The sequence below is a fragment of the Paroedura picta genome, chromosome 5, assembly GCF_049243985.1.
Source record: "Paroedura picta isolate Pp20150507F chromosome 5, Ppicta_v3.0, whole genome shotgun sequence".
Classification (NCBI taxonomy): domain Eukaryota; kingdom Metazoa; phylum Chordata; class Lepidosauria; order Squamata; family Gekkonidae; genus Paroedura; species Paroedura picta.
The window spans coordinates 109893002-109912281 of record NC_135373.1 but is presented as its reverse complement, the minus strand read 5'-3'; the positions used below and the strand labels follow the sequence as shown (position 1 = coordinate 109912281).

Below are 19280 nucleotides of genomic sequence, written 5' to 3'. Positions count from 1 at the left end.
TTTTGGTACAGGCGTTTCATGGCCGAGCCTCTGATTTGCATGCAAAAGGTTCCGGTTTCAACCCTCAGCATCTCCTGTTAAATGGATTACTCCAGGAAGCTGCTACCACTCATAGTAGGCAATACTTAATCTGGACAGACCAAAGGTTTGACTCAATGTCAAAAAACTTCATGGGTTCATGTGCATGAATGGTCAAATGAGACACATACTAGAAGTTCTGTGTGTGAAACTCCAGGCACGCAGGGCTCCTGCATTTTAAAAATAACTGGGAGCGTGCAGAGGTCCCTAGAAAAGTCATTTATTCCCCTATAACGTCTTCCCAAATCACTCAAAGGCAATGAGTTGAGCTGGGCTTTCTCAAGCAGGGTCTCGTGAAACCCTGGGGTTTCTTGAGGGTCCTGGAAGGGTATCCTGAATAGGTGGGAATCGATTAATTTGTTAAAACTTGTTAAAATTTATCAGATGCCATGACCATATGTGGTCATGTCGACTCACCCACCCTCCCATGGACCCGGCGGGCATTGGAACGGGCCCTGGGTGGGCTTGTACACAGCTAGGCTTCCCAACCATATTCTGCAGGATCACACCACTTCTGGGGTTTCTCGAAGCCTGAAGAATATTTCAGGAGCTTCTCAATGGTAAAAAGGCTGAGATGGGCTGAGTTAAGCCCTCCTCCTTAGTCTTACATCCTAGCAAGGGCAACAGGATAAGGAACCCAATGTTTCCAGTGGTGATGGGCAAAGGAACAGCATGGCAATCTTCAGGAGTTCCAGCAGTAAAGAAAACAAGCAAGAATCGAATCCAGCCAAACCTATATGAACTCACCCCAGCATAAAACATTTTATTACGAAAGCGGCTATTGAACTTCTCGGGATTCGCTTCTGCAAGAAAGAAGGAAAATAAAAGGAAGCACACAAAGTCAGTTTTCTAAGTCAGTTAAATAGCACACTGCTCTTTACTGGTTTGAGCTCTGCCTTTCCTCCTGGCGGGCAAAGTGGCACCGCTGGCTTCTGACACAAGAGCAAGAATGAAATGGCACAAATCCACGCTACCTGGGTGGGGAGGCCCACGAGAACCCATGAACAGACCTAAATAAGCCACTGGTCCATCATCGCATGAGGGTAGCCGCCATCATTCTCACATAGACCTCGTTGGCTTGGCTGTAACCGGAATTGGTCTTGCCAATTCGGAAGCAAGAGGTGTTTGTTAATTTGGATGAATGGACAGATCATGGTGAAGCATCAGTCCATGATCACAGGAAGACTTACGCAGCCACCTTTTTAGATTCTACCATAAGCACAGAAACTAGTTACACCTTGAAGATTAAGTAGCTTATTTACGTGTCCACTTGGGTAGGCAAAAGCCTTTTTTTCTTCAGGTGCATGAAGTACATAGAGATCATAGGTTTGCCAACCTCTAGGTCAGGGATTCCCATCCTGTTAATGGACTCAGCCACAAGTGAGGGAATTGGCCACTCCCAAGCATGAGTGAGTTCTCTTGTGGTTTCTGCAGCTGGTAGGGGACAAAGCGTGCATGATACTCCCACCTTAAACCACCTCCTTTCTTCTCCCTCTTCAGTTTTCCTCCCAGTCCGTTAACACAGGTGGTGATGCTACTTCTAGGGGTGGGGCAGGTAGGCATGGCCAGCTGACATCACTTCTGGGGGTCCTCAAAGCCTGAAAAATTATTTCAACTGCTCCTCCATGGCCTAAAGGTTGGAAATAACTGCTCTAGGTAGTAGTTTGAGATCTCCTGAAAGTACAATTGATCTCCAGGTGACAGGGATCAGTTCACCTGGAGAAAACGGCTGCTTTGGAATGTGGACTATACCCCATTGAAGTCCCTCCACTTCCCAACCCAAGCTCTCTCCAGACTCTGTCTCTAAAATCTCCAGGTATTTCCCACCTGGAGCTGGCTATCATGATGGATCTATATGGCTAAATGTTTGGGCTGCTGTAAGGTAGAGGCGTGCAAGGGGACATTGCCAATCTGATAAAATGCCTGATATTTCCCAACGCAAATCAGCAGCATCTAATTTTGCACAAGCACCCCCTCCCCATTCCGATATTTCCATTCATGTCAGGGAGGCAGTAGAAATGAAGGGGGAAGAAAGCATGCCTGATCAATCACTGGCTTGAAGCACATCATACCAAGGAATTTTAAAGGACCATTATTTCTGTAGGTGGACCTGGCCACTAGCAGCTGCTACCCATAAAACACACAAGCCCTTAATGTTTATAGGGCAGATGCACTGCAGACCTGCTGGGTACATTGAAGATAATGGGCATGAGATCCAGGCTCTGAATCTAGAGGCCAAGCCTACTGCCTATTATTTTCCATGGGTGGCAAAACTGGCCTCTGGATTAGAGACCAGGTCTATCACCCATTATTTTGAGCACATTGAGGCCAGGCCTTCCACCCATCATGGACCAGATGGAGGGCAGGGTGTGCTCCCTCTCCCTCCACCCCAGCTTTCCTCTGTCCTTCCTCCTGCTGCCTCTGGATGGGAGGCACTTCAAAAATTATCATTTTAAATGTCTTCAGAAAGGGCACAATGACCGTTTCCACTAAATCAGAATCATCATCAAAACATTCCCCAACATGACTTTCCACAATGATAACAACACTCCCGGTCTTTAATGAAAATGATAAGCACGCTCTTCTTGACTTTGCCATACAGAATTAGAACAATCACTTTTGCATTGCGCTTCCCCTGAGGTGCCAAGTGATGCAAAATGTTGTTGATGGGGCCATTCGCAATAATCAAGCCAGCCAAATAACTCAATTTCTGGAAGTGCATCTCCAGCCTTTGGAATGACCCATCCTACCATTATTAGGAGCGAGCAGGGAAATGGTTTAGGCAGGCAGAGAGTCATACAAGGACCTGGTAGTCAGCTGGAACTAAGAGACCAATTCTAAATTGGTGCACCTGGCCTCAACCAGGGCCAGGGCCTTTTTGGTCTTGGCCCTGACTTGGTAGAATGAGCTCCTGGAAGAGCTGAGGCCCCTCCAGGAGCTTTCATGGTTCCGCCAGGTCTTTGGCTGAGGCCAGGATACAGGAGATCGCAGGGGCCCCTCCACAACCACAACCAAGTACCAGCAGCATCCCTGGGGGTTGGGGCCCTGAGGCACATATGTATGGAGTGATGGGGTGGTAGAGAAGGGCTTTTTTATTTTTCTCATTGCCTGAGTAGATTGGGATTGGGTTCTATGGTTTTTACGTATTGGGGTTTTATGTTTGCTTTAACCTACCATGAGTCAGAATTACTCCTCATAGGATTGCATTGAAAGCCTCTCAAATCCAGAAGGAATAGATTCCCTGTAAAGAAACCACCCTCAAAATATCTTATTTGTCAGGGAAGTGGTGTGACCCATCATTTTGTTTCAATTGTATTATACTGGGATCTGGCCTTTCACATTAAAAGCTGGCAATTCAATTCATGAGGGATCCTTGAGACTTTTACCGATGGAAAAGCTAGAAGTATGAATTTTTAAAAATGAAAGTGGATATTTGCAGCCTGCTAAATCCCAGATGTACACATCGGACCTTCTGACTATTATGTTCTTGTCCTACCCTTCTTTTTAGGAGATCAGGGCAGCAGAAATAGCTCTCCCTTCATCCATTTTATGTTCATAACAACTTTGCGAAGGAATATAGGCTGAAAGTGACTAGTCTCTGGTCACCCAGTGAGTAGGGTTGCCAACCTACAGCCCTGGAGTTCTCCAAAGGATTTCAAGCACCTAGACTATCACCTGGAGGAAAAAGCAGATTCAGAGGGCAAACTCCACAGTATATCATAGATCTCCAGGGCAAACTCTATGGTATATCATAGATTTCCAGGGCAAACTCTGTGGGATATCATAGATTTCCAGGGCAAACTCTGTGGTATATCATAGGTTCCCAGGGCAAACTCTGTGGGATATCATAGATTCTAGATGAAATCCTTTCCAAATTTCCCCTTCTACAGAAAACACTCCCAAATCACCAGGAATTTCCTAAGCCAGAGTTGGCAACTCTACCACTGAGCTTCATGGCAAGCTCCAAGCAGTGTGCACAGCCCCAGCCTTACTGCTTTGGATCTTTGAAAATATCCCTCAGCACCCCCAAAAGCCATTCATGCCCAAAGTAAACTTCTGCAGTTGCCCTTGATTATGTGTCACATTTTCCCTTTCCTTGAAAACTGGAGCAGGAGGCAGATGGCAGTGAAAACCATTCCACCTAAATTACCCACTTACCGCTGCGCAGCTTGCTCGTGCCAAAGTATTTCCCCTTTCCTCTAACGTTTCTTATCCAACTGGCATCTCTAAACTAATCTCCATTCATTCTTTATAGGGCGCCATGACTTCATTATTAAGTAATGCTTCTTCTAAGTGAGAAAGCAGCCCAGGACCTCATCCATACTGTATAGTCACCGGCACATTTGGCACGCAGGCGAGCACATGCTCAGGGAGAAATGAATGTGCTGCTGTCATCACTTCATTTGTCTGCCTTTCCGCGACCCGTCATTATTATTCTTGCAGCTTGCAGCCATCTTAAACATGATAAAATATGCATTTAGCTCTCTCCAGCGGGCATTCAGATCTTTATTTAGCCCGGCGTTATGATGCTCTTAAAAAATAAAAACACAGAAAAATCTTTTGGACATGGTTCCATGATTGCACAAAAATGAGAACAAATAAGGTTCTTGTCCAAAATCCACAGCAGTAGATTAGGCAGACGCCAGACAAAGCGAGCTAAGCCATGACGGGGGAAACATCAAGGTAGTTTCCAAGTATACCTTGTAATAATTCCTCAAAAGTGCTTGGCTAGCATTGGGAGTTGTATGAATAGAATGGTTCTTCTTCCAGACAAAGTGACGTTGGTAACCATATCAACAGCTATGAAATCCTGCTCCTAAATGCCAGATCTCAGGAAAAACAGCATCCATTCAGGATTCAGTCCTGGACAATAGGGCTAACCTGGCATGTAACACTGAGATTTGGTTAGAGAGGGACTTGGTTAGAGAGGGATGGGAGGGATTAATCTCTTCCAGTTGTGTCCTCAACATAGGTCTGGCAGGGGTGGGAGTGCTGTAGTCTAGGGATCCTCAACCTGTGGTCCTCCAGATGTTCATGGACTACAATTCCCATGAGCCCCTGCCAGTATTTGCTGGCAGGGGCTCATGGGAATTGTAGTCCATGAACATCTGGAGGACCACAGGTTGAGGATCCCTGCTGTAGTCTATAAGGAGCCTATTTCCCTAGCATGGTGCACCATCAAGGACACTACCAGGTTTGAGGTTGCATACCTAATGCTGGGATTGAGAAACAGGATTGGGAATCTGTTAGTGGACTGCCCACCCTGCTGCCTCCCTACTTGAGTGGACATACATAGTCTCAGGGGTGGTGCCGAGGACCTCTTTTTCTAGCCAGGATCAATGTACATCCATCAGCCATTCTGAAGGACCACTATATGAAGATCACATTCCAGGACAGATATATAGCAAAAGTGGTTGGAGAGAGCTTGGGGTATTGGCTGATATGATTGTGTTTTGCCCACAGTATGATCTAGACAGAGAGCAGCGCGTGAATACAGTCCTGAGATATTTTGTTTCTGACTGTATCAATTTTATTAAAGGATATGGGAACCCAAGGGTTACTGTAGCCATGGCAAAATTCTCAGTGATGATTATGCAGAAAGGGAAAGATGAGTTTTTATGGACCTTAAATTTAGTAGAATTTAAAACATTTATAAATATAAATATAATAATAAAGAAAAATATCACCAATGACCTGGCCACTGCCAAATTATACATGAAGCTGTCTTTGAAGCTGATTCCCATCACTCCATTTTAAGTTTATCAAATCACATATCTGCTCCTATGCCTGGAGAGGGTATATAACATTTGTTGCTCTCACCTCGAGATTCATGGAATTCTAGCGTGACGTGGGCATCAAATCCAAGGCTGAAGTAATTATTGAAAACGCTGAGGGGAAGCTAGAATGACAAGAACAGAGGGGGAAATTAAACTCGACATGAGAAACAGCAGAGTGAGAGCCTACAGCATGAGGAATGGAAGGTGGGAGAAGGGGGCAGCAACAGGACGAATACAGAAGTCAACACTTAGAAGAAACCAATTAACCTGTATCTGAATCGGGCAGAAGGAGACACTGGAGAATCTATGCAAGGAATCTGAACTGTGTAGGATGAGTTTCTCAAAAGAGCCAGGATTCCTGAATGGGTCCCTTTCCTGCTTTGAAAAAAACAGGGTAAAAACAGACTTTCTGCTGGTTTTATTATTCCTGCTCAGTCCAAAGATTCTCCAATTTCTGCTTTCCACTCTACTCTCTCTCTGCTCAATTCTCCCAGCAATTCAGTATCACAGCCCACAAGGAGTCCCTGAACCCTGAATTAATATAATGGAAACAGATTTTTAAAAACCCTTTGCATTCTAAAGTGCCTGGCCTCGCAGTACGACCCCCTGGGAAGCAGGCATTTAGAAGCAGCAGATAAAGCACTGCTGACCGAAGACTGGGGAAAACCTTGCTAGAGAAAAAAAGTGAATGCAAAAATTAAGGGGAACTCTGTTTGAAGTGCTGTAAACATAGTGGGCTGGATGTCGACCATGCCATCCTATACAGAGTTATGCCTTTGTTGGTCAACAGAACTCAATGACCTTACAAGGATGTAACATTGCACAAGATTGTAGTGGACACCCCATATCTCCATCTTCCCTGTTGCCTACCATCAGTAGCACATACCTGCTCTGGGCACCTTGGTCACTCCCCCCTCTCTCACACAGATACACATACTCTCCTTCTCCCCGTTACACCCTGCCCTCACCCCTCTTATCATTCACTTCCCTGACCTACTCCCTGGTCCTTCCCCCCTCCTACAGACAAACACCCAGGCTCCCTTCTCCCTCCCCCCTCCTCCTCACCTTTTGTGGTGGCACTGACTGGACCTGCTTCCATGCCTACCAGGCCTGTGGAGATGGTGCAGCCACTGCCTCCGCCCACAGAGTCGTTGCGGCCACCTCCTGGGTCTGCAGAGGCTGCACAGCCACTGCCTCAGCCGCAGCCTTGGGCTCCTTTACCAGCCACACCCTGCCTCTTCTAGTGTGTCACATCCGTATGCAGATCTGTTTTAGGGGGCACGCTAGAAGATGTGTTCCACATGAAAAAGGTGAGAAAGGCTGTACTATATAAATAGCTAGCTTGATCTACTGGTTAAAAGTGGCAGCCTCTACAGCCCACTTCATGAGCTTGGGCCAATCACAGCTATCTCAGGGCTCTCAGCCTCACCTACCTCACGGGGTATCTGTATAGTGGGGAGAGGAAGTGTAGGTAATTGTAAGTTGTTTTGAAACTCCTTCAGGTAGCAAAAAGCGGGATACAAAAAACCAGCTCTTATTATTCTTCTCTCTAAATGGAAAATAATTTAGTGAAACTGGGAATTACATGAATGGACATTCCAACACATTTTCTTTCAATAACAAGTGGGGAGTCAGTTTGGATTGAGATTATGGAGATGTTGATCTCCAGCACCAACAACATCTGCCATCATGTGTCATTTTCCTCATCAGAAAGACCCCTAAGAAGTTTCTATTTGCATCATTTGAGCAAGAATATAGTTTCAAGACCTGTTATCACGTTTCCTCAGTGAAGTAAACTGTAGTTCTTTTGGAGTCATTTCATAGGGGGAAATGTCACAGGGAAAGGGCTTATACTGCCCCTCTCGTTAAACTTCTGCTGTGATTTAACTTAAATTCTGTGACCTGCTGCATAAATAAATCAATATCAGGGAGCTCTCTTTAACAATGTTCTTCCAAAGTTATATCTGGCTTGACCCACAAAAACATAGAAATAATTCAGGAGCTCCATTGTAAATACACAGCCATCCGCTTCCATCTTTACTCTTGCAGAAAGGGGATGATAAATGCCAGAAAAAGGTAAAGGTAAAGGTATCCCCCTGTGCAAGCACTGAGTCATGTCTGACCCTTGGGGTGATGCCCTCCAGCGTTTTCATGGCAGACTCAATGTGGGGCGGGTTGCCAGTGCCTTTCCCAGATTACCGTTTACCCCCCAGCAAGCTGGGTACTTATTTTACCGACCTCGGAAGGATGGAAGGCTGAATCCACCTTGAGCCGGCTGCTGGGATTGAACTCCCAGCCTCATGGGCAAAGCTTTCAGACGGCTGCCTTACCACTCTGCGCCACAAGAGGCTCTTAAATGCCATAAATAAATACAATTATATTAACTTTGCTATACCAGAAATTAGTTTCCAGTGAAAAAAAGGACTCACATCAGTCTGGCACCTAGCATGACAAAGCTTATTCTTGTCTACTAAAATCACTAGCTAAACACAGGATGTCTGTCGAGAAGAAAGCGCTATAATGCAGAAAGGGAAGTCAAACACTAATCCTATTTGTGGGCATCAAAAACAGCCATGAATAGATAGAAGACTGCATGCACTCGAAAGTTCACACCTTGACTAAATCTTCGTTGGTCTTCAGGGTGCTAATGGAGTCAAATTTTGTTGTGCTACTTCAGACCAACACGACTACCCACTTGAATCTAAATAGTATGCTGTTGAGTATTTTCTGGGAAGCCTGCACTGAAATTACTAGAATTTACACCCATGCACAAAAAGCTAGAATTTTCATCAGAACCATAAAAAAAACCAGAACAAACTTGATTAACACAATGCCTGACTGACCATTTACCGAGCTGCAATTCCCCTGACCTGTCACGTTCCATAAATGTTATTCCAATAGCGCACCATTTTCCATCATTGCTATTAACATAATTATTACCATCTAAGATCCTTTTCTTCTCTAAGTTCTCATTATTTTAAAAAGAGCTGTTTGGAGCTTTTGATTTTTTTACTTCTAGACAACCTTGCAGTACTAACGGGCAGATTTTATTTCATGTTCATATGGAGAACAGTGGTACAGGAACAGTAAATGACAAAAGAGCAAGCAAGTAAATACAATTCATCAGTTAATTATAACAGAGAGTTAAGTGACCAGAAGATGGGGGGGGGGAAATAAACGGACATTGGTATTGTTGTTGTTGTTAGGTGCGAAGTTGTGTCCGACCCATCGCGACCCCATGGACAATGATCCTCCAGGCCTTCCTGTCATCTACCATTCCCCCATTTAAGTTTGCACTGACTGCTTCAGGGACTCCATCCAGCCACCTCATTCTCTGTCGTCCCCTTCTTCTTTTGCCCTTGATCGCTCCCAGCATTAGGCTCTTCTCCAGGGAGTCCTTCCTTCTCATGAGGTGGCCAAAGTATACGTTGGCATTACCTAGTAGGAAATGCTACCCAATTATTTTGTGTGAACACTGATTCACTGATTCCCCCCCCCCCTTCAGCTGTGGGAGGGACTGTGGTTCAGTTGCAGTTCCTACAGGACATTTGTTCGGCATGCAGAAGTTTCACGATGCAACCCCCAGTTAAAATGAACTCAGGCAGCAGGTGCTGGGGAACCCATTTTTCTGCCTGAGATCCTGGATGCCTGTTGCCCGTCTGAGTAGAATGCACCAAATGGACCAGTAGTCTGACTCAGCATCAAGCAGAATCATACCCTGATCACTGACCTTCCGTGCTCCATCCTCTAGTTCATCTTGGGGCAGGTCAGGGTTTCTCTCCACTTGTAGGTTCCAACGGTCGAGCTGGACAATGGTCCCATCTTCTACATGGCAAAGAATTTTTGAGACAGGCTCATCTGTATACCCCTAAAGTATAGGATAGGTTTATAGAGACAGGTATAAATACCAGACATGTTGGAAGACGATGTGCTGCAGAGCACCTAAAGAACATCGCAGTTCAAGGACCAGTTGAAGTTGCGATGGTTCCAACGATCATTCAAGATGAGAATAGAGCAGGGGTAGTCAAACTGCGGCCCTCCAGATGTCCATGGACTACAATTCCCAGAAGCCCCCTGCCAGCATTCGCTGGCAGGGGGCTCCTGGGAATTGTAGTCCATGGACATCTGGAGGGCCGCAGTTTGACTACCCCTGGAATAGAGGGTTTGCAAGACAAATAGTCAGACAAGGACATTCACAAATGCAAAGGAGCTGTTCCTAAATATACACTGATCTATACAACAGAAACGAGAGCTCTCAGGGTCAAACTAAACTTGTAGCAAAACATGAAATGAATCCCTGAGCAGCCGCAACGGGGAGTCATTGCTCTTTGTGTATTACTACTTTGAGAGTATGTCAGAAAAGGGGTGTACAAACATTTTCAATAAATAAGTACTAATTATGCTTTCCTACTCTGCATCATTTCCCCCAAGGGGTGAAAAGCAACAAGACAGGGAAAGGGAAATTTGAGCAAATAAATGGTAAGAGGAGAAAGGGTTAGGTGCCCCTTCTCCAGTTACTCTTTCACTCCTGGCCACAGGCTTCCAAGGACACATTTCAAGATCAGGAATAGGTATGTTGTCCTCAGGTGGGACCTGGGGATCCTTCAGAATTACAGCTCATCTTCAAACTAAATAAATCAGTCTCCCTGAAGAAAAAGGCTGCTTTGGAGCACGGACTCCGTAGCATTATACTCCACTCTGGTCCCTCCCTGCCCCAAATCTCACCCAGTCCCAACTCTGCCCCCAAAGTCTCCAGGTATTTCCCAACCTGGAACTGGCTACCCTAATCAGGAAAGGCAGATACATATTAGCAGATCTATTGATATTATAAGCCCACGTCTTGGCTGGATCACAACAGGCTCCAGATGGTGGCTCCTGTGACCAAATGTTCCCCAGTGTGATGCCCCTGGATGCCATGTTACCCACTGGAACTGCTTTTGGCACCCACTAACTACTCTTTAAAAGTGAGCAGTGCCACTTATCAGCTGCACAGATCTCTCTCAGCCTCGCCTACCTGACAGGGGGTCTGTTGTTTGGGAGAGGAAGGGAAGGTGATTGTAAGCTCCTTTGAGACTCCTTCAGGCAGTGAAAAGCTGGGTAGAAAAACCAACTCTTCTTCTTCCCAATGGGGAAACTGGTTTCTTGCCTCACTGCATATGTTAACAATCCCCCAGAAGGGCCATACGTCCTTTTCATTTTCTTTTCTTTATTTGGGAGAATAGATCTGAATAGCGATTGTAATGTAACAATATATAGTAGGATGCAATGTAATTTAGAATGGGAGATTGAAATTTTATTCTCAGGTCTGGGAACAGAACTCTCCATGATTCGGTGGAGACAGATTGAGCCCAGGTTCCATAATTGAGAGGCATCTGCCCATTAATCTTGACATTTTCATTTACAACCCTTCTTTCACCCAGAGTTGAGCCAAACAAAAGATGGCCTCATAAGCTTAGTTCATTATTCCTGTGCAGGAGTACTGTGTACCCGGCAAACATCTTCATTACGCTGTAGACTAATCCATGACTGATGTTCTCCTTACATATGTGGTCTAGTCATTTCCATGTCATTGTCTGAGGAAGTGTGCCATGCACATGAAAGATGACCCCTTGAATAAAACTTACTTGGTCTCAAACTTTATTCTGCTGCTTCAGACCGACACGGTACCTACTTGCTGAAGACTAGCCATTAGGGAGGACGTTTCTAGTCTAGCCTTCCCCAATAGGTTAGTCTGCTAGCATGGGAAATGAAGCCTCACCCGCCATCTGAACACCCAGTGAAACCTAGAAGGGCTCGCAAGTTCCACTGTCATTCCTTCTGCTTACCCCTCCCCAGTTGAGAGTGCGAGCAAGGTCATTCCCAGTGCCAAGTGGAAGCACGGCAACAGGCGGCTGGGGGTTCAGTTGCAACTCGTCCAGGATAGAAAGGATCCAGCCCACCTAAACAGCAAAGGCGGCACAGAAGGAAACAGTCACAAAGTCCTTGTGGAGAGAAGAAACGGTGTAACACTGTAACTCAGTGCCAAGTTGCTCCAGTCTAAACCCGTTGAAATTAACAGACTTAGACTAGAGAATCTCTGCACAGAACGGCACTGTAAAGACCCTGTCTGTGTTCTAGGTTGCACATTGGATTCCAGCTGATACATGACTTATAGAAAGCTGTGATGAGTATGGACAGTGTTCCGTTCTCCAAAGATGCAAAGCCCAGCAATGGAAGAAACGGCCACCATGAGTGGGAAGGACTCTCAGAATCTAATGCACTCATTGCATGAAACTCAACAATATGAATCATAGAATCATAGAGTTGGAAGGGGCCACACAGGCCATCTAGTCCAACCCTCTGCTCTACGCAGGATTAGCCCTAACCATCCTAAAGCATCCAAGAAAAGTGCGTATCCAACCTTTGCTTGAAGACTGCCAGTGAGGGGGAGCTCACCACCTCCTTAGGCAGCCTATTCCACTGCTGAACTACTCTGGCAGTAGACAAAATTGCAAAAACTAAAAAGCTAAACAAACTGCTTTAATAGATCTGCCTTACCCTTGTTTTTCATGGCTGAAAACACAAGGAAAAGTGAGCACACATCTGAGCTCTGGAGAAAACATTCTAATATTGTCTTTCCTATTGTACTTGCCCAAGCATATTGTTATCTAGTGACTAGTCAGGTTGAGATGGCCTCATCCTGCATTACTGGCCATGCGATACAGCCTAGGATGGACTAGATCTGGAACAGACAATGCTTCTCTGACCCCCAGAACAACAACAGAAGTTATCACCCAACAGGAAAATCTTCCACTTATGTGTTCCCTTTCAATAACGCAAAGTTGTATCCGATCTCATTGAATATGCACCAAATTCATCTGAGCAAGATTTTCATTTCAAGTTTTAATGGCTTTTGAAATGACGAGACATTAATTTGTTTCACACACAACCTCCACAAAGACAACAAGTCGTGTGCGGCTCATATTAATGAGAATGTGCTGCCCCCATTAGCTCAGCATGGGGAACGGAACAAGAAAAAAGCAGGAAACAAGATTCTATAACTCCAGTGACTTTTATATTTAGGGAATCTAACCCTGCTGGAAAAAGTCTGTGAGAAGAATGAGAAAGGTATTGGGGGGGGGGGTATAGAAAAAGAGCATCTGCTCAGCAATGTAAAAGGCTGGTTTGCACAACCATGTGTACCTATAATCCAGTACCGTAGACTTTACAATACACTGTGGCCCGCTTGAAACATACATGATTAACATTTGATGACTGTACTGTACTGTGATGCATGTTTAGTGTTTAAGGGAAAGAGCCACACACATATTTTAATATCTTGATCTATGCCAGGCTTTCTCAACCAGGGTTTTGTGAACATTTATCAGGGGGGGATGGTGCGATAAAACAGCCCATGTTTTTTATCCCTTTGTTTGTGTTGTAATAGTGTTGCATTACATTGCAATCATGGTAATTAAAAAAAAATATTTTGGACTTGGAGGGGGGTGCTCAAATGAGACAAAATGGCGCTGGAAGATGATTGTCTTTGCCACGTGACAGCAATTGATGCATAAAACAAACAGTGATAAGGTTTGACTTCTTGTTCCTCAGCTATCCTGTGTATGCACAAATCCTGAAGACAAACAGGAGGGAGAATGAGGCAGGGGCTTCCCATGTGGTTATTGGAAAAGATCATGAGAGCTAGCCCACAGCAAAAAAAAAAAAAGGGGGGGGCAGCACAGCATAACACCTGAGTGAGTCCTCCATGTAGTAGATGTCTGTGACACCAAAGCTCTATCTGTGATATTGTGTCTGTGATGGACCACTGATACATGTGGTCATCAAATGATGCTGCAGTTATGATTATCATGTATGTGTGGATTTATTTCTAAGACCCATGGAGAGAAAAACCACTCTTTTGAACACAGAATCTTGACTTTTGGCCATTTTACGGGAAGAGTAGATAACATGCATACATCAAGGACTTACAGTTCCATCCCCTCCGCAGGCCAGGATTCGCAAATTTGGCATTTTTCGATACAGTTCAAGCCTATCAAAAATGGAGTATTAAAACGTTTATGTCACAATACAGATTTGTAAAGGAAACAACAACAGAATCCCCATAAAGTGGAGGGAATGGCCAATGTCATCTTGACACCATGAAGGGTATATTGTGGTCAGTACTTGTAGTAGATTCCTCTAGGACAGTTGTTGGCAGAGGTAAAAGATGGGAGAGGATTTTCTCTGTCCAATTTTGGGGGCACTAGATTTTGTTGCTGAAAAATTTCACAGTGCAAAGAATGGCTTCAGGAATCAACGGAGAACTTCTGCATTCTTGGAAATATTTTCTCTCCTGACAAGCATTCATCAAAAGTTTGTTTTACCATACACCCAGTCCCTTCATGAATAGGTAAGTCTTTACATTAATGCCAAGTCTGTAAGTATCCCCAGATCCTTACTTAGGGAACACATAGATGAAAACACAGCTGGAACACCAAATACAAAACCCAAAAAGAGATGCAACACATTCAATTTCCTCTATGCAGACAATTTCAGAGCGCACAAAAGTAAAAATGTACACAAAGGTTTTATAAAACCATGATTAAAATGTGGTAAGGCTTCCAAACGTATGCCAGCGTTTGCTGGCAGGGGCTCATGGGAATTGTAGTCCATGAACATCTGAAGGGCCACAGGTTGACTACCCCTGCTTTAAACAATGTGTACACTGTTGGCTGGTGGCAGCAAGTTAGAAAGAAGAATATTTCCTATCTCTCGAAACACAGAATACCTATTAGATATGGCTAGGAGAATGTTTATCTCAAAGATAACAAATTATAGATTTGGACTGAGCCACTCCGGCAAAAAACAAAATCCTCCATGGCCTTATGAAACGTGGCACGGAGTATATCAGCAATCATCTTATCTTATTATGTCAATGCCATTTTTCACTTTCTTTCATGCATACTAAAACTAAACAGGGAAATAGACCACAATGGCAATAAACACACACAAATAGTGATCTAGTCATAATCCAAGAACACCCTCTAGTGGATTGGAGAAAAATGCTCTGAATTTACTAAGCAGCAAAAAATTCTAAAACGGAACCATGAAAAGCTTTGATTCATAATTAATTTGCACCAAATTATCCCATGTGTTCAAAGAGGAAGCTTTTTTCCCCCTCACAGCATTAGTTGCTAGAATGGCTAGGGGTAAACATGTCTTCATTTGGAAGTCAAAAACGAGAATCTCAGAGCTCTTTCCCTTGCTTAAAGCTCCACTGAAAATTGACTTTCCAGACCCTGCCACCAAATTGAGACAAATGTCAAACTCCAAGGGCCAATTCCTTCCAGTGGTCCCCTAGTAGGCATTTTACTAAGTGTGCTACATGCATACCTACGGTGGCCAACTCGGCTTTGGGACACCCCTAGTGCAAGCACCAAGTCATGTCTGACCTTTGGGGTGATGCCCTCCAGCGTTTTCATGGCAGACTTAATACAGGGTGGTTTGCCAGTGCCTTCCCCAGTCATTACCATTTACCCCCCAGCAAGCTGGGTACTCATTTTACCAACCTCGGAAGGATGGAAGGCTGAGTCAACCTTGAGCCGGCTGCTGGGATCTAACTCCCAGCCTCATGGTCAGAGCTTCAGACAGCATGTTGGCTGCCTTACCACCCTGTGCCACAAGAGGCTCGTGTGTGTAATGTAGCTAAGGTTAAAAAAATTTTCTCAAAAAATAATAACAACTTTGATGGCTTCAAAGTGTCAGCTTTGAAAGCATGCCTCCGCCCCATTTCTTTAGCAATTGGCTCCTGTCCTTTCCTCATTCCTTAATGTATGTAATCCACATTTCATTTAAAAAAAATGGAATCCAATCAGCTATAGCCAATAAGCATTTTCCTTTCCCATTTGAAACCCTTTGTTCAAATGACATTTCTGACCTTAAACTCCCACAAACAATGACACTACATATCATTTCTAATTTGTAAAGATTGGAGAAAATGCCAGTGAGTAACTCACATGTTACAGCCTTGGCCCTGTTGATTTGCTACAGAGCTCTGGCTGAGAGGAGTTGAGAGCAGGATCACTCAGTTTACCTTCACAACACACACAGATCTAGCTAGACTGTTTACTGTTTACTCTAATTAGCAGCACGGTTCAGGATCTCAGAAACAGAAATACATTCTTCAAGAAGCATAAGGAGAGTTATTAGACAATTGGCACATCAGACAACTTTAAAGAGTGGTTGCTCATTTGAACACAAAAGGATTAGGTTACATCTCCACCTTAGGGTTGTCTATGTGTTGGATTCTGAGGTAAAACAGCAGTCATAGTGAAGATCAAAGTCAAGGCCACCTTATGACTCAAATAAATACTGTGATAAAGACTGCTTCAAATACTACGTTCCCCCCCATTCAAAAACCAGTAAATGCTTAATCAGCTCAATAACCCTGGACTTACGCATCTTTCGGTCCTTCCTGAGAGAGGTCAAAAACCTGGCGTGGATTCAAGTACCACATGAACATCTGGAGAACCTTAGTACCCTGTAGAAGAGAAGGAAAATATTAACTAGATCTTACATTAACTTTTGCTCCGGAATGTAGACAGAAGCCACAGTGAATGAGCTTTACTAATTGCAGATCTGCAACCACAGCTTATTTAGATTCACACCTCTCTTTAATGCAGGTTACCCTGACAGAAGAGCCTCTTGTGGCGCAGAGTGGTAAGGCAGCAGAGATTTTGTCTGAAAGCTTTGCCCATGAGGCTGGGAGTTCAATCCCCGCAGCCGGCTCAAGGTTGACTCAGCCTTCCATCCTTCCAAGGTCAATAAAATGAGTACCCAGCATGCTGGGGGGTAAACGGTAATGACTGGGGAAGGCACTGGCAAACCACCCCATATTGAGTCTGCCATGAAAACGCTAGAGGGCGTCACCCCAAGGGTCAGACATGACTCGGTGCTTGCACAGGGGATACCTTTACCTTTACCTTACCCTGACAGAAGGCAGCCAACTAACATTCAGGCATATCTGCCCTGCACCCCACATTCTCAAGAGCCTGTGGAGCCAAACTGAGAGGGGCTCTCATTACTATCTCCTCATGCTATTTGGCTTTGGGGTTCAATGATGCAGCATAGTTCTAAGAAAGTCCCCTCACCAATGCCTTCCAGCAGGCCAAAGTAGATGAAAAACAGTACTTCTCTATTGGGCAGTCAAGGAAGGAGCCCCCAAATTCCGGCTGGCTCTGAATCAAGTAGCAAATCTCACATCATTGCTGAGGGGACGTGGAGGCTGTTAAAATTCCCCTCCCAAAGCCTCTCCCTTTTTGGCTAGGATACTAAGATGATTTCATGTTGCCCTCCTAGCACAAACAAGCTCAAGGAAAGGAACGGGCTTCTCCTGAATAAACTGCACTGGAAAAGGTCAAAATGTCCCATGTCAGCTCGGGCATTGGTTTACTAGTATTAGTATTAGTATTAGTATTAGTATTAGTATTAGTATTAGTATTAGTATTAGTATTAGTATTAGTATTAGTATTAGTATTAGTATTATATACTGCCCTCCCCGAAGGCTCAGGAAACAGGAAAAACAGGAAACAGATAACATATGGTAACAGATGGTCCCCTGCTCACCTGATTTCCTCCACTTTTAGGATTCACAAACACAAGTAAGGGTTTCATGAGAGGGGAAGAGATGGGCTTTATCACAAATGGCCGACCTTTGTTTTCCTGAAGAGACAAAAATAAAATAATGGAAGAAACTGGTAGAAAGCTCAAGCATCTACAAAACCAGCAACCAAAATCACTCCAACGGTTCTTGTTTTAAGATGTCCAAGGGATCCTGTGAGCATCACTCCAGATGCTTTGTTCTTTGCAAGCAAAATCTGACAGATATTATCAAAAGGTTATTCATAAAGCGGCTATAATTGCACTTGTTGCATTGTAGACCAAAGAGTAACATGACTTTTACTTCAAGGCAAAAGAAGGCAAAGTGCACCCAGGTCTCCTTACCTAATTTCTAATTAAGGTCACATACTCCAAATTTTCAGGGACAGGCTCCAAACTGTTTCCAAGGGGGAGACTAGGTGGACAAAGCCATAGAGGGGGTGGCCATTGACAACTTTAATTCCAGAGGAAACACAGAAATGACCTTATGGTAAAACCACAGAGTTTTCAGAAATTCCTTGAGAGAACACACATCACTTCTGGGTTAACTGACAAAAAACAGGAGCAGAGACTCCAGTCTCGGGTGGGGGGACGCTATGTTACAAGGTTGCATTTTCCCAGTGCTTAAATGGCTTCTGCAGCCACTTCAGCTAAGGCATTAGCTCTACAGTCAATACATTGTCAGAGCCAATGGTTATAGAGTCAGATGATGCCCAGATTCAAATTCCCACTCTTCCATGAAATCTTGCTGGCCAGCTCTGCCTCTCTCTCTCTCTCATTCTCACACTCACACTCAGAGAGAGAGACAGAGAGACAGAGAGAGAGTAACCTAATTAACTGGCTGACTGTTGAGGAGTATGAGAGGAGGAACCATGGAGAAGAATGACAAAAACAGTGTATAAATAAATAAAGCATAACCAAGAGGAGGGAAATGGGTATTCTTGACAGGGGCTCAGCAGCTCAGGGAAACCAACGCAGGTTACAAGCCCATTCATATGATATAATCTACTCATTTTAGATATCTTTGTTCGTAAACTCATGAGACTCAATGCCTGTGATGTGTTAATGGGGGTATGATGCGTCTGTACCAGGCTCAGAGAAACTGTACTGGGGCCCAGCACACACAGTGCAATCACCCCTCTGCTTTTCCCATTAAGAAGACTGATTGGCATCTTCGTAGTGCTGCAGATCAATTAGCGTACTGCTGTAGATTTGCTTATCTGCTTTATTTACTATATATTTCCACTTTGCCTCTTCTGGGAATCCTAAAGCTAATCAGACCACGCCATTCTTTCCCTATTAGTGTGAACCGTTTGCCACCTTCTATCCACCATAAAGTAGTTAATTACAAATCTCCACTCCTTTGGGAATCTTGGGAAATACTGTGAAGAATCCTCATCACTTTCTCTCATCAGTAGTTCCAAGAAGTCTTGGTGAGATGTCCATCACAAGGAACAAATGGAACACATATGCATCTATAAGATAGGCATAGAGCCGGCTTTCTCAACCAAGGTTTTGTGAAACCCTGGGGTTTCTTGATAGCCCTAGAAGGGCTTCCCGAATGGGTGGGAGTTAATTGATTTTTATATATATTATTTAATTTGTTAAACATTTATCAGGTGATATGACCATATATGGTCATGTTGACCCCTCACCTCCTAAATTTGGCCAATGATAGGCTAAGAGGGGTTGGGAAGGGGAAGGGCTCTGGGTGGGCGTGTCCACAGCTCTGCTTCCCAGCCATATTCTGCATGACTGCATCACTTCTGGGGTTTCTCAAAGCCTGAA

General features: G+C 44.4%; 1 protein-coding gene across 7 annotated transcripts in view; it reads right to left on the bottom strand.

Annotated features, from left to right (window-relative positions):
- The window catches only part of DGKI (diacylglycerol kinase iota), a 267208-nt gene that overhangs the window by 100822 nt on the left and 147106 nt on the right, over window positions 1-19280 (bottom strand). For all 7 annotated transcript variants that reach the window (XR_013231404.1, XM_077339877.1, XM_077339872.1 and 4 more), the window contains exons 10-16: window positions 17460-17555; window positions 16292-16374; window positions 13824-13884; window positions 11681-11794; window positions 9586-9723; window positions 5899-5977; window positions 826-881 (exon numbers count right to left, since the gene is read on the bottom strand). Coding sequence is in view for 6 of the 7 variants with exons in the window: in XM_077339877.1 (XP_077195992.1) it covers window positions 826-881; window positions 5899-5977; window positions 9586-9723; window positions 11681-11794; window positions 13824-13884; window positions 16292-16374; window positions 17460-17555 (627 nt within the window). In the remaining variant the exon portion in view is untranslated. The remainder of the gene's footprint in view (window positions 1-825; window positions 882-5898; window positions 5978-9585; window positions 9724-11680; window positions 11795-13823; window positions 13885-16291; window positions 16375-17459; window positions 17556-19280) is intronic.